General features: G+C 33.2%; 4 protein-coding genes across 6 annotated transcripts in view; 1 reads left to right on the plus strand and 3 right to left on the minus strand.

The window, feature by feature from the left end:
- Nucleotides 1–1,326: 1,326 nt before the first annotated feature.
- LOC127071511 (proteasome activator complex subunit 3) lies at nucleotides 1,327–4,773 on the minus strand. Its single transcript, XM_051010857.1, has 5 exons — nucleotides 4,641–4,773; nucleotides 3,366–3,398; nucleotides 2,841–3,161; nucleotides 2,618–2,754; nucleotides 1,327–2,539 (listed from the first exon to the last, which is right to left on the minus strand). The coding sequence occupies exons 1-5, from the start codon at nucleotides 4,662–4,664 to the stop codon at nucleotides 2,317–2,319; spliced, it is 738 nt and encodes a 245-aa protein (XP_050866814.1). The 5' UTR covers nucleotides 4,665–4,773; the 3' UTR covers nucleotides 1,327–2,316.
- Nucleotides 4,774–5,462: 689 nt separating this feature from the next.
- On the minus strand, nucleotides 5,463–7,630 carry LOC127071504 (26S proteasome non-ATPase regulatory subunit 11). Its single transcript, XM_051010840.1, has 4 exons — nucleotides 7,082–7,630; nucleotides 6,454–6,848; nucleotides 5,999–6,323; nucleotides 5,463–5,923 (listed from the first exon to the last, which is right to left on the minus strand). Exons 1-4 carry the CDS (start codon nucleotides 7,400–7,402, stop codon nucleotides 5,693–5,695), a joined length of 1,272 nt encoding a protein of 423 aa, XP_050866797.1. The 5' UTR covers nucleotides 7,403–7,630; the 3' UTR covers nucleotides 5,463–5,692.
- Nucleotides 7,631–8,000: 370 nt separating this feature from the next.
- Nucleotides 8,001–9,540, plus strand: LOC127071508 (39S ribosomal protein L16, mitochondrial). The gene is made up of 6 exons (XM_051010848.1): nucleotides 8,001–8,292; nucleotides 8,402–8,473; nucleotides 8,550–8,707; nucleotides 8,826–8,957; nucleotides 9,035–9,145; nucleotides 9,230–9,540. The coding sequence occupies exons 1-6, from the start codon at nucleotides 8,253–8,255 to the stop codon at nucleotides 9,443–9,445; spliced, it is 729 nt and encodes a 242-aa protein (XP_050866805.1). The 5' UTR covers nucleotides 8,001–8,252; the 3' UTR covers nucleotides 9,446–9,540.
- A 111-nt stretch (nucleotides 9,541–9,651) lies between these two features.
- LOC127071496 (transmembrane protein 132C) overlaps nucleotides 9,652–14,237 on the minus strand; it is an 88,245-nt gene continuing 83,659 nt past the window's right edge. For all 3 annotated transcript variants that reach the window (XM_051010799.1, XM_051010798.1, XM_051010800.1), the window contains exon 10: nucleotides 9,652–14,219. In XM_051010799.1, coding sequence (XP_050866756.1) covers nucleotides 13,463–14,219 — 757 coding nt within the window. In that variant the 3' untranslated portion in view covers nucleotides 9,652–13,462. The remainder of the gene's footprint in view (nucleotides 14,220–14,237) is intronic.

Consider the following 14,237-nt stretch of genomic DNA (forward strand, 5'->3'; position numbering starts at 1 on the left):
AAAGTAATTCAAATATTACTTTGTAGTGAACTTTAATTATTTTATGAAAAATTACATGGTTAAGTAAGTACGCAATAATTTTTTCAATAATTGTTACAATACAACTTATTGTCTTAATGATTAATTTTTAATTCGTCAAGACAATAAATACAAGTAGTAACATACAATTTAAAGCTTTCATAAATACATATTTTACTACATAAGCAAACTGATATAGTAAAAGGCTGTTATAAAAAAATATTTAATACCTGCCTATAAAATTTTATAAAAATAAAAGTGTGTGTGTGTGTATATACAAGATATAATATTTGTTGTGCTTTAGAATGACATAGAAAATTATATAAAATGAACTACAAACAATATAGTGCAATCATTACACAATTAATTAAAGTACGTTCTGTAATACCGACTGATTCAAATTCTTTAACAATCGATCATTCAACAAAATTGTAGTTTAAAGATATAATATTAAATCTCAACTCAATGTTATCAAAATTTATCAAGAAACGTCATTTGCAATAAAATATTTATTAACCGATATAATAAATATCGATATTTCTAAGAACATTCAAATGAAGATTTAGTAATATTTCTTTTGGTAAAAACAGAAGCAGAGAATCTTCTGTTAATCCGACATTTAATATATTCGCTAGTACACTGATTGAGTAAATATTTAGAAAAAAAAAAAATGAACGTACAGAGGATTAATTAAAATAATGTAAAAAGAATATTGAAAGGCAAGAGACACAAACTTATATCTTAAAATGAAGTTCCATATATATCAGATATTGAATGTGAAGTCTTATTTTATTAATATTATCTCGATAATTTCAAAATTGAATAATTACTACAATGCTTGTAACTGATCAAGATTGATACAAAATACATAAACTTTCTTTTTAAGTTTTCCATTTGTAATAGATGGAATAATTGTTTATTCCATTACAGTAATGAACAAAATAAGCAAAAAGAATCATGAATGATATAAGATGCATTATGATAAAAAATATAATGAATACTACGTTAAATTCTTGGTACATCAATTGACTATCCTTTTTAAAAGACACAAAATAGTTTACAATGATGTATACATATTTTTTTTTTCTTTTTTTCCCCAAGGAGCGTACAAATTGTCTTTTTGTCATTCCAAAATATTCAATTATGTGTACAAGATAATATATTATTTACAATCTCAGTAAAATGTAAATAACATTTTTATGTTTCCTCTTTAAACTTATCATCTTCATATACAGAGAAGAAGTAGAAAATGCTAAACAAAATCAAAGAAACAGTAGTTAATTAAACTTTATACCACGGCTAAAAAAACTGTATTATTTACTGAAGAAATTTTATTTAAATAATCTGGTTGTGCCGCTTTTAATACATTCACAAGTTTAAATTAACTCATTGAAGATCAATGATATATGACATTTCATGTATCATTTATTGAGACATTGGGTTAATCTTTTTAATCTTGCCATATCATCCATCATTACGCCTCAAATAATGTAAAAATATTAAAGCAAAAGTTGCATTCATGATAATAAGTGTAAATACTGAATTATTAATAGTAGTGTATAACACACTAACCATAAAGTTGCACATATTTATTCCATATTCTACTTTATACAGCTATAAATGATACACGAATCACCAATGACAAGAAAATTCATTTTATCTTTTTTACATTATGCTTCGATTCATATTTTGATATTTTTATTAATGTAAATTATAGATCATACCTTCGATCATTCTAAATTCAATACGATGGTGTTTAAAATGTTTCCTCATGAAAATGCTTTAATTTTTCTATCCAGTAGTACAAATTCACTATACCATTTAATCCGTCGATAAAATTGATGTAATGAATCAGAAAAGCAAATCGAATGAAATTCCTGAATGTGTAACATCAGTGATAAGTGTATAGGAGCACTCTAATGATGATCTGAATATAGAACCATATGACTCAGCATGAGTGTCAAGAAAGTATTGAACGATATTAGGTTTCGATGCTCTTTCTTATTACTGTATACAATAATCTCAGCTACATCAACCTTTCTGCATATAAATAAGCTAAAACATATTCTCCATGTAATATGTGTGAGGCAACTATGTGGTTTTTCCATAGTACTATAATTGGTCGAAAGAATGATGGACTAATGTCAAGGCATTAGAGTCAATATCTAAGATGGTAGCGCGGATGGCAATGGTTGAGCTTTTTTCTCTCCTATCATGAAGTTTTAGGCACGCTCCTTTAATGCGATTATTTTTGCACTTCGACCATCCTGTACACATATACAGGGAATACTCATATATTTAGTAGAGAGATTGCGCATTGGAAGAGCGTGGTTTTTTGATTTTTTCCAAGTTTTTGATGACGAGATCATGTAATGAACAGTAGCGATTGCGGACTTCACACATTACAAGCCACAAACTCACATATTCTTTTTCATCTAATTCTTGGATCGCTCTTCTATAATCAATAATGTGTGGATATTTTGCAACTTTACTAACAATTTTTCCTCGAGAGATAAAATACCTGAGAGAACAAAAATAAAAAGACATATTTATCTAGTTTTCATATAATTATAAAGACAGAAAATAAAGTAACACACACCTAGAGATTTGATCAAAGAATGCAGCAGCCTCACTCTCTACAGACTGTATTTCTGCAAGCGTATCCTCTTGAATTGATACACCAAAATTATTACCGTCTTCAATTTTTGGAATCAAAAATGAAATCCACATTTTCAACTAAAAATTTAACGAAACCAAATTATTCAAATATAGACTAATGATTGAATCGTATTAATTAAAAAACTACAATCGTCTTGTCTTACCAGATTAGAATCCTCCAAGAGTTGTCTGATGTATGGTTTTACCACATGAATTAATTCACATAAAGGTTTGTTACATGGTACTGGTCCATTAGGAAGAATCATAACTTTGGTTCCGCTAGTTTCATCCACACTATTGTCCATTTTAATTTTTTTCGTAATAGGTCCATCTTCGGAATGATTAAGAACTATAGGGTCTGGAATGGGCACATTTAAGTCTTGATGAACATCTGTCAATTTGCGATTACGGAAACCAGGTGTTTCCAATAATTCATTTAATTTTACGATCTTCTCTGGGAATCCTGTTATTAATAGCTGTTCTGCCTGAATGACACATAAAGATTGTATACACGATATTACACATATTGTACCAATTTTATACATATGTATTACTTGATTCGTTTTATATATTGTATAGTAATTAATAACCGATTATCAAAATAATAAAAAAGTGATGTTTCCATATTTCGGTAAAAAAAAAAAAAAACGAATCAAGTTACTTACACACAATGGGTAAAAGAGGTTTACCTTAGTTTTAAGAGAATCCTTGTATTCTTGAACCTGTAAGATAAACTTAAAGGGTAAATGTGTGCACGTGATTCATTTAATACAGATTCAAATATGTTTGAAATTTTTTTACAATTAAATTGGTTGTCCTTAAATTTAATTTCATATACAAATAATTTATAATATTAAGATATATATTAAAATTGTTACTATTACAAACATTAATGCAAACCTTTTTTGACTCATTGTTAATAAGATCTTGTCTTTCTGAAAACGAATCTTTTGACAGTATCGATTCATTTTTAGAAATGGATTGCAGCAGTGTTGGTATCATTTGTTATAAATTTAAATGATTTATGCCTATTGTCAAAAATCTTTGTATATGTTATAAACTTAAATTTACAAAATTTATTACAAGAATACAAATTCACATGATGATAAAATACTTAAAAATGAAAGGTTATAAAATCTTCATTTGTTTAGAAATTGTCAATAAATATCAGACTTCACAGGTATATAACATAAATATAACTCAGAAAATGCTTTATTTTCTTTCTATGAAATAGCTGACTAATACGTATATAATGACAAAGCAATAAGGAACATACAAGTCTTAAACTTAATATATATTTTGTGTCTAAGTAAAACTTACAATTATTAAAGAAAAAATCAAATGAAATTTACTCGTATTTCTATAAACGAATGATCTTAACATACGATTATTATAAATGATTTTCTAACAAAGGTATGATTATATTCATTAACAGTATAATCGTTTATTTAGAGTTTTTGGTTCAATCTTTAGAATATCAACTTAAAGAACAACAAAGAATAATATCGTTTCATTAATATGTAATTATTTAAAATAAATTAGCTATCATAACCTCGATAATAAAATTCTCATTTACTTATATCGCATAAAGGTTGAGCATTATTACAATGTATAGAAATGTATGCGAAATCGTGCGCGCGAGTACCTCGCACGAATACACGCACACGTGCTGTAAATACATATGCGAATACGAATCTACAGATACAACGAAATCATATACATTTGAGATAAGAATTAATGTTTTATCGAACGATCAAGCATTGAATTAAATAAAGATTTCGACTAATTCTATCGATTAGATATTATAATAAATGAAAGAGTTATTTGAGTCAACATAAAGCCGGTGAATTAGACGACTTAACCTAAACACGTTAATAGTTCTGACGAATTAACGATAACGAAAATTTATCTCTTAATATTTTCTACGACGATAATAAAGCAATTTAAAGGAGTAAACAATTTACCTTTTCTGCTGTAGCATCCGCCATTATACGTTTTATAAAAAAAAAGCTTTATTAAGTACAATCACACTACTTCTTTGTTAAAACGTGCAACTTCAAACAGGAAGTGAGCCTACCTATACGTACTGCGACATCAAATGAGAATCTTTAATATTACTTGTCGTTAATGATTTGAAAACTGATCGTGGATAAGCTGTTAAATTTTTTATTTGTATTTAGAATACGATACCACGTACAAATATATAAGGAAAATATACGCTTGTTGTATATAAAAGAAAATTCGATTATATAAAAATTCACAAAAAAGTATCTAGCCGTTTTTACATACATACATAGTAAATTTTGAATGAATTTTTCTTCTTATGACCTGAGAGATAAAAATATAAAAGGATATTATTATTATTTCTAAAATGATGCATACTCTATATTTGGGATCAAAGGAAGTGGAATAATGTACGAAAAATTATTTAGTTTTTAATATACGATTCGAAATTCAACATGTATATATATATATATATATATATATATATATATATATATAAGGATATTTAGTACATGGAAATAGTAAGTATATAAAAAAGTAGATATATTGAAAAAAAAAAAAGATAGATATATAAAGAGTAAAAAAATCGAGCCGAATGATAATTGTTACATTATTGTTATAAAAGGGATCTGATGAAATAAATAAGTTATTATCCATGATTTACATTTCACACGTTAAATAGTTTATTTTCTAATTAAGTAACAACATGATAAATCAATTAAAAATTGTATGTACTCGTGACAAAGTATACCAATGAGTAAGATAATAAATCAGGACTCATGTAAGTTAATCATTTCAGATTTATTACTTACAAAATATTTTTAACTATTATTAATTACAATATATCCGCAAGAATGAAGTGGCAAATGAATAATTTGTATTGCAATACCTTCAGCTGCTTTATGTTAGATGTAAAGGAAACAATTAATTTGTATTTTATGACCAGAAACTAAGTATAATGATAAGAATAATTATAATAAACTTTGCTTATATAAATATATGTTAAACAGGGCTAGGTAAGTTTCTTGGCTTTCTGGTAAAGCGTGTCGACTACTTTTCCCATGCTGTGTATTGTTTCTAACGCAATTTCGTATGTTTTGTCACGAGGTGTATCTTCGAATACAATTAAAACTCCTTCTCCTTGATCAAGGACCCCTTTCAATTTTTTATCCAATATCATCTGCGACAACTTCTTTTCTACTTGTGCAAGAGGTAAAGATATGCATGAAGAAATATGACTCACCTAAAAGTAAGTTACCATAATTAGAATAGTTAACTATTTCAATAATAGATTTCTATCATTCATACAATATTGTACCTGTACACGAGAATAAGGTTCAACCAAACGACACAAATTCTGTTCTAACATAGCATCGTAAAGAGAACCTAGATGAGCACGCACAATTACATCATCCTCTAATTCTTGTCGGTATTGTTTAACCGCTGTTTGAAAGTCAGCCAAAGAACGTCGATGGCTGGCTTCAGCAACAGCACGCATAGCATCCAAATCACGTCCAGCATATTTGACAGCTAATTTTCCAGACATAATAGATTGAACATCTTCGGGTGTACGCAACATAATCTTGGACAATAACATGTATTTCAATGCCGTTAATGCTTTAGGACTTTCAACACTATCATACCTATAATAGAATATACAATGAAATCATAAATATTAGATAAATTTATAAAATTATTATTTATCATTGTCAAATTGTAATTATTAATTTGTACTAATACAAAGGTAATACAAATATTAACTAAGTATTTTACCCTTCGAATGCTTCATAAAAGTACGAATAGGCAGTTTTAAAATCACGCTCATCAGCAGCGTGTAAAATTCCAGATTGTAGATCCAAAGCAGCCTGCATTTTTGGTGGACAATAAATTGCATTGGCAGTAGTTCTAGCACTAGTAAGGGCTGCCCTTGCTTTAGCTAAATTACTTAATGCATGATATGTTTTGCTCTCTAATAATTGAACCTCGACAAGCAATTGTTTGTCATCTAACTTTTTAAGTTCTTTCAGAAGAGCAGAACCTAATTGCAAAGCTTCACTGAACATGCCAGTATCGAAATAAAGAGCTATTAATCGTGCTTCTAATGATTGCCTTAAAAATGTCCTATGTTCTTCTTTTGCCCACTCTATACATTCTTTGCACAATTGTACCTAAATAAAGAAATTCTTTCGTCAGTATATAATCAACATATATATATATATAAAATTTTACAAAATATATCGGCGACGGTAACATCGCCAATAAAGAAAATACGATGCACATTTGATCAAAGAACTAATAGAATTCAGCTTATATTTAAAGGGCTTTTTTAACCTAAACAAACTACATTAAACAATATTCTAAACATCTTTCTATCATTAAAGTAACGGTTATCGACGATTACCTCTATGCCAATTCCAGCCTCCAAGTCCAGGAAGAAGTCTACTAAAGATCTTACGAGCTTAGCAGCTTTGGCTTTGCTTATGAGACTAAGAAAGGGTCTAGTTGCTTTAATAAGTTCGGCTAACTCTTTCGCCTTGCCCTCTTTTTTATAAAGTTCACCAAGATGTAATATACCCTGCTCCTTGACCCTAATGCTTTCTTCGTCATCTTCGGCGAGACCGATATTAGGATCGGATACGATCTCATTTAGTAGAGAAATACCTTCGCTGCGATTTGTCATCGATACAGCTTGTGCCCGCTCAAACAACATTGCACCGGCCATCTCGAATCTTTATCTATTTTCAACAATACACGGATCACACAGCCGTCCTCCTTTTATTGTTTATTTATTTTCCTAGCGGAAAGTTGTAAAAATTACAAGACTCGATAATAAAGCAAGTCAAGACATAACACTGTGTGCAATCGCACACGCTCTCATGGAACACGGTTCGTTCACTTTCTGTTTTGTCACTCTTTTCATTGCTCGCTTGAGCTCCGGAACCACAAAACTCGTGTCATGCTGCTACGTGAGTCAATTGAATCTCTGTAGACACTATTTTTAGTTACATTCACTAGATAAAGTAAATATTTCATAAATTAATTTTCAAACAGATATTTTCAAATAGATCTTTATAAGATTATCCCGAAACGATTCCTTCTTTATTTCTTAGCGTTATTACGAAAAAAAGAGAAAGATTTTTAATGTTTCGTTAATACGATCTAATTGTCACTATTACGTTTTCATGCAAAAAGCCAATGAACATTCTCCTAAATCTGGTGTTTTTTCTTAGTTTTATAATTTTCTATCAGATTTATGATTAATGATTTAATTATAATTTAATGGAATAATGAACGTTTTTTCTGAATTATTTCGATACTCGAAAATTTGCGATACTCTTTTTTCATTATTAAATATGTTCTTAATATGAACAACGATATGATAAACATTCGATAATAAAAGAAAAGTTACTCGTAGTAGCATTCGTTCTGAATGCTGATTCGAAGGATTTTAGAAAAGAGATTACGTGCTTGTATTGGACCAATTGTTTGGTCCATTTAAGATTTCATTTATATGAATTATATTTATAATATAAATTATAAATTAAACATTAGTTAGTTATAAATTTACGATCATGCAGACTTTAAGAAATACAGTACGATCATTCCTTTCGAGTAAGTAACAAAAAGCATAAATAATCTAAGGTTATGTTTAAGGTTATGATTTAAGTTACGTTAATGTTTCAATGCGATAAATTGTAATATTCTTCTTTCGTTTAAATAGCAAATAACTCTGCTGTGATATTTATCCAAAGAAAAGGATTAAAAGTGTACAATCCACCTGTAAAAATTGAAAGTGAGTTCATTGTTACTAACCTTATATAAGTTTGTTCACGTTAGTAAAATAACAAATATCGATGTATTTCTTTAAGATGTCGAATATCCTGAGAAAAATAAACTTAGAATTATGGAAAAAGTGCCGCAGTATGCATCAAGTTTACGTCCTTTTAAAATGCAAAAGAAGTTAAGACTTATGCGTGGACTAGAAACTGTACACAATACTTTATTACATAAACAGTATGGAATTGTAGTAAGTTTATATCTAATGTAACGATAGGAAGAATTTAATATGTTGAATGATAAAAAATATTATTAAAACGGGCGGATAACAAGATTGTTTAAAACTCATGCCCATGTACGAATTACAGGCTACAGGAGGTGGAAGATTAAAACATGGTCATTTTGAAATGATACGTATGACACTTTTGCGTAATTTTGATTTTAATAATATATTTGCTATCTGGCGTGTTGATGCACCATGGCAGCCTGTTACTAAGAAGGTTGTATAAAAAAAGAAAAAAATTGGGTGTTATTTACTTACTACATATTACGCAATTAATACGATCGTCTTGTACAGAGCCAAGGTTCACGTATGGGAGCTGGTAAGGGATCAATAGATCATTACGTTACTCCGATTAAAGCTGGAAGAGTAATTATAGAAGTTGGTGGAAATATACAATATTTTCAAGTGTGTAGTTATTTTATTGAATTATCTTATATTTAAAAGAGAGTAAAACACAAGTGTAATACTTAATATTGTTACATTCATTAGGTAGAGAAAGTATTAAAAGATATAGCGGCCAAATGTCCATTTAAAGCTATGGCTGTTAGCCAAGAAATATTAGATAAAATGGCGAAAAAAGAAAAACAAGAAGAGGAAAATAATTTGAATCCTTGGACGTGGAAATATATCATTCAGAATAATATCGGTGGTTGTCATAATTGGATATCGCCATTTGACAAATTATGGTACACTAAATATGTATAAATAAATAATATTAAATTTAAGTATACTTTTTAATTAAATATTACTTATTAATAAATCAGTTATATCGAATACGTAATAAATATTAATAAATAATAGCCGATATGTAAAATATCTTACCTTATTAAACACGATTTGATAATTTAATGAAAGGAAGGGATTCGAAAAATATGTGAGTAATGAGTAACGAATAAATCATGGCAATGCAATTATGTTACAATTACAATATTTTATATATCTTTGATGATGGTTTGGTGGTAACAACAGGTAAATACTACATATTGTACATTGAGTAGGCGATAGTCGTACCTTATTGTTTAATTAGCGTATCGGCGACGCCGGCGCCGACGCCAACAACGCCGACGACGACGACGAAGCTGACGACGGTAATATGTCTTGTGGTGACAACAGCAATAACAACAACAGCAACAAAAACCTTTATAACAAGAACGGTAACGGCAACGATGTTTATGGTTATGACAAATGGGGATGTCGAAAACGATAGCTATAGCAATGATCTTATATTGCATGGGGATGATGACGATGATGATGATGATGATGATGAGAATAGTAATAGTAATAATAATAATAATAATAATAATAATAATAATAATTACAACAACAATAATAGTAATAAAATATCAGTAGACTAAGTGTCGATAGGAAATATTAATATTTATGCTTGCGCTTGAAGGAAATTTAATTGGATTTAAGATGTTCCTAACAAATCCTTAGATTTTACAGTCCGTTATCACGGACGTGGCCGTCACCGTCGTTGTCATCATTGCGTCATTGTCGCTCCCGTTGTCATTGTCGCAATCGCAAGCGATAACGCGCTTTTTTAAATACTTTATTCCGTATTTATTACATTTAACGTAGATAGGGTGACGTCGTGTCAAAGGAATGTGTGTGTATGTGTACGCAGACAGCATTACGATGATCATAAACTCTAATCAGCAAGAACTTAGTTACACCGAGAGGTATGACGCGCGATTTCACGTTCGGTGACCTTATAAATACATACATACATACATCCGTTAAACGTATTGGCCATTTAAATTGGCCACGGATATTCTTCGTGAACTCAGATAAGAATCGAAGCGTAGAAGAAGAGGAAGAGAAGGAGAAGGAGAAGAAGGACGATCGAAGAACGCGTGAAAAACGTGCATACTATGTTCCCGAACGTACGACGAGTAGAAAGAAAGGAACTTTTTGTTTCTATTAAAGCGCGTCAAAAGATCATATTGGAACGTTTATCATTTCGTCCGTGCTTTTTCTTTATTTTCTTTTCTTTTTCTTTTTTCTTTTTTCTCTCGATAATCTTCGATCGTAGAATAAAGATCCGAACACGTGGAGCCATGTACACGCGTCCCTCTTGCCGTGTGTGACAAATAGTCATCGTCACGTGACGTTCTCGTAAAATCTTTACAATCTATATCATTCGTAAATAGATCTCATTGACGCACATTTTTAGTGTTATCATTTAGCAAGAGCGCCAAAGTTTTCCTTTTGCGGAAAGGCGAGCGAGCCGATTTTAATAAATAAAGAAGAAGCGCGCGCGTCTCACTCTGCAGTCGATATGATTGATTCGTTTTCATTTCTTCATTGACAACGAGTCTTTCTCGCTTTATACAATAAAGCAATGTTGATGCATTCGGAACTTTCGCTGATCGATGGATCCGCCGTTCGCGACTCGAAGAAACGCATCATACGGCGAAAGGCAACGTAGATCGCGCGTTACGACGATTAATTGTTTATATATAAATATATATATATATATAAATATATATATATGTATATATAATAGTTACGCTATAAGACTAGATTCTCGGCGGGTTAACGTACGTTGTCTCGATTTCGGCACGGAATTTCTTATCCGTTGCACCATTAGAGATATATATTCCTAATGATCGTCATCTGATCGCGCACTTACAATTACATAGATAACGCGACGTAGATCACCGACGATCCTTGCGCGTGATAGATAGATACACAGGTTTTTGCGCGCGTTCGGTGGTTTCATCGGACGTCGTTGCCATTATCGTCGATTTTTATCACTATAATTCCACGCGACGTGCTAACACACAACTTACAGATACATACATACTTAGACACGTAGTCCTTAGACGCCTATTAAACATAGTTTTTTTCGTTTTCTTCTTTTTTTTTTCCTTTTCTTTTCTTTTCTTTTCTTTATCCCTTTTTCCCGTTTCCGTCCCTCGGATCAAAAGATCGCATCACTTTTCTCTTTTTCTCTTCTTCGTTTCTTTTCTCTTTTTCTAATTTCTTTCTTTTTACTTTTTTTTTCTTTTTTTTTTTTTCTTTTTATTTTTCCTTTAGTCGTATCGCATCGATACGTTTTTCATTTTCAACGATCGGGAACAAAGAGAGAAGGCGCACGATCGAGTTCTCGCAAGGGAAACGACGAATTCGCGAAGAAGAAGAGGAAGAACGTGTATTGAGGGTGGAGGGTGGGAGAAGAGGAGAGGGTGGAGCAAGGTTCCGAAGGGAATGTGCGTACTGTGCGTGTCCTTCGTTCGAAATTATTGAAAGGGAACTTTCAAGGCCAGCGGGGAAAGGGAGCGAAAAATGGAGAGAAAAATGGCGCGCGTGCGATAGCTCTCGTCGTCGTTACCTAGCACGCACGCAGAATCCGATATGGAAAGGACGAATTGCGATCGAAGGGCTCGCGCTAGGACCCTTACGATCTTACGTAGTATATATATATCATATATGTATGTATGCTCTTCGCTCGCTACGGCCATATATAAATGTAAAGTTAAATCTGTAAGTCCGTAATTAATAATCTGCGCTATCGCGATATATATATATAATATATATATGTACACAGTCTTACAAAGCAAAATTTACAAATATTACGACGCACCATCGGTTCGAATAAATATACGTGTTTTTCGACGCGGAACGCAACCAGAGATTTCCGATAGTTTCGATCGCGACGGTCATCTCGACCTCTGACCCAATCCGAGCAGGAAGACTATTATTCGCCGACTCTTATATCGATATCGAGATAGGTGTGGGTAGGGGAATGGGGTGATATTTTCTAATGGAAAAAGTAAAGATTTCAAGTTAACGGTTAAGATAAAATATACGATAAGAAACGAACGAGCAGATCCAGTGTATTGATCCAAGAAAAAAATGAACACGAAGATAAGGAAGAAAGGTTTGATAAGAAAGGTGTGATATGTAATAAATGAGAAGATAGGTAGATGAGAGAGAAGATCAAAATCGAGATCGGAACATCGGATCGAAGTCTTCTCGTCGGACTGTACTGCTGGGAAAGCAAGAGTAGCGAAAACCAGCAATTTGGTGCCCCGCGAACGACAAAGGTAAAGAGTGTCCGCAAAAATACGGGCAGGCGGGGGTTGGGGTTGGGGTTGGGGGAGAGTGGGGTAGTTGTAGGAGAAAGGCTTGAGCGAGAGATCGAGAAGATATACGGGGGCGAGAACGGTGGTAAGGATGAGTCGATCGATCCGTCAAGATCGTAGGAGCATCGATATCATAAGGATAATTATAATTAGCGTATAATATCCTCTTTTGGATCGACCTACCACCCCATCGATCACCGGCAGTCGGATAAAGCCTCTGTATCTGTCGTGTCCTCTATTCGCGTGTACATACGTAGTACGTGTACCTATTATGTAGTATGTGTAAGTGTAACGTGTTCAGTCTTCGTGTTTGTGTTTTCCGCGCGTGTACCTGTATTTGTCTTTACGCATGCTCTTGACGTGCTGCTAGGAAGCTGACTAGATTATTAGTCTAGAATACGAAACGTTCGGGTCATCTCCGATGGCAAAGCTCCATCAGCGCGCGGGCGAGCTTCTTAATCGGTGTCAAACGTCGAGCTACCCCGTCTCGTCAATGTACGTATCTTTCGACACTAATTGGCGAGAGGAAGCGCTCGAAGATCGGAAGAATGGAGGACGACGTGAGGACCCCGGAGCTTCGTATAGACGTTGACTACTACGGTCGACCTTCGAAGAGGTCGGACTCTTCTACCTAGGCGTTCGATTCCTTCAAATTGTCGAAGTACTGCATGATCTGGTTATAATCCATACCGAGATTAAGGTCTTCGAGTGCGACGGACTCCTCCTGCTCCTGGGAAGACGATGAGGACGCCGTCGAGGAGGAGGAGGAGGAACTGTTGGAGGACGGTGACGTGGAGGGCGGGGAGGTCGACGATGAGGCAATGGTCGGGGTGGAAGCGTTCACAGAGGATGCGACGGCCGACGTTGAGAACGAGGAGAACATAGGATTTCCGACTATCGTCGCCCTTTTCACCTCTCTAGACCTTGCCTCTTTCGAGTAAGGATTCTGTTGTTGTTGTTGTTGTTGTTGCTGTTGTTGTTGTTGTTGTTTGTCGTCGGGATTGACTAACTCAACGAACTCCTCCTCTTCCTCGCCATTCTCCTTTGGGCTGTTCGCTCTGCCTTTGCCGTGTTGCTGCGTCGTTAGCGGCTTAACAACGTTATTCTGTTGGAGTTGCTTGTTTGCATTGTGCCGATGATTCGCGTGATGTCCGGACGCGCTACCACCGCTGGACGCACGATGACGATGCTTTCTAGGCGTTTCTGGCAGCCTAACGATCACTCCGGTGTTTCTATGCGGTGGGACAGGCGGCTTGTAATCCTCGTTTCCATTGTTATTACCATTTATGGGAGCGGCTGTCACGGCAGCGGCTGTCGTCGACGCGGCTACCACGCTCGAATTCGCTGATACTCCGTGGGGTGGCAAAGGCGGTGGTACGTCCTCGTTACTGATAAAGAATTAAACT

The sequence above is a fragment of the Vespula vulgaris genome, chromosome 22 (assembly GCF_905475345.1).
Source record: "Vespula vulgaris chromosome 22, iyVesVulg1.1, whole genome shotgun sequence".
NCBI classification, from domain to species: Eukaryota; Metazoa; Arthropoda; class Insecta; order Hymenoptera; family Vespidae; genus Vespula; species Vespula vulgaris.

Coding starts and splice junctions, on each gene's coding strand:
- LOC127071511 (XM_051010857.1), bottom strand. CDS start 4,664: ATGGCGGATGCTACAGCAGAAAAG. Junction 2,755..2,840: donor TCTTGGAGGATTCTAATCTG/GTAAGACAAGAC, acceptor TTAAATTTTTAG/TTGAAAATGTGGATTTCATT. Junction 2,540..2,617: donor TTCTTTGATCAAATCTCTAG/GTGTGTGTTACT, acceptor TTGTTCTCTCAG/GTATTTTATCTCTCGAGGAA.
- LOC127071504 (XM_051010840.1), bottom strand. CDS start 7,402: ATGGCCGGTGCAATGTTGTTTGAGCGGGCACAAGCTGTATCGATGACA. Junction 6,324..6,453: donor TTTTATGAAGCATTCGAAGG/GTAAAATACTTA, acceptor ATTCTATTATAG/GTATGATAGTGTTGAAAGTC. Junction 5,924..5,998: donor AACCTTATTCTCGTGTACAG/GTACAATATTGT, acceptor ACTTACTTTTAG/GTGAGTCATATTTCTTCATG.
- LOC127071508 (XM_051010848.1), top strand. CDS start 8,253: ATGCAGACTTTAAGAAATACAGTACGATCATTCCTTTCGA. Junction 8,708..8,825: donor ATAAACAGTATGGAATTGTA/GTAAGTTTATAT, acceptor TACGAATTACAG/GCTACAGGAGGTGGAAGATT. Junction 9,146..9,229: donor GAAATATACAATATTTTCAA/GTGTGTAGTTAT, acceptor TACATTCATTAG/GTAGAGAAAGTATTAAAAGA.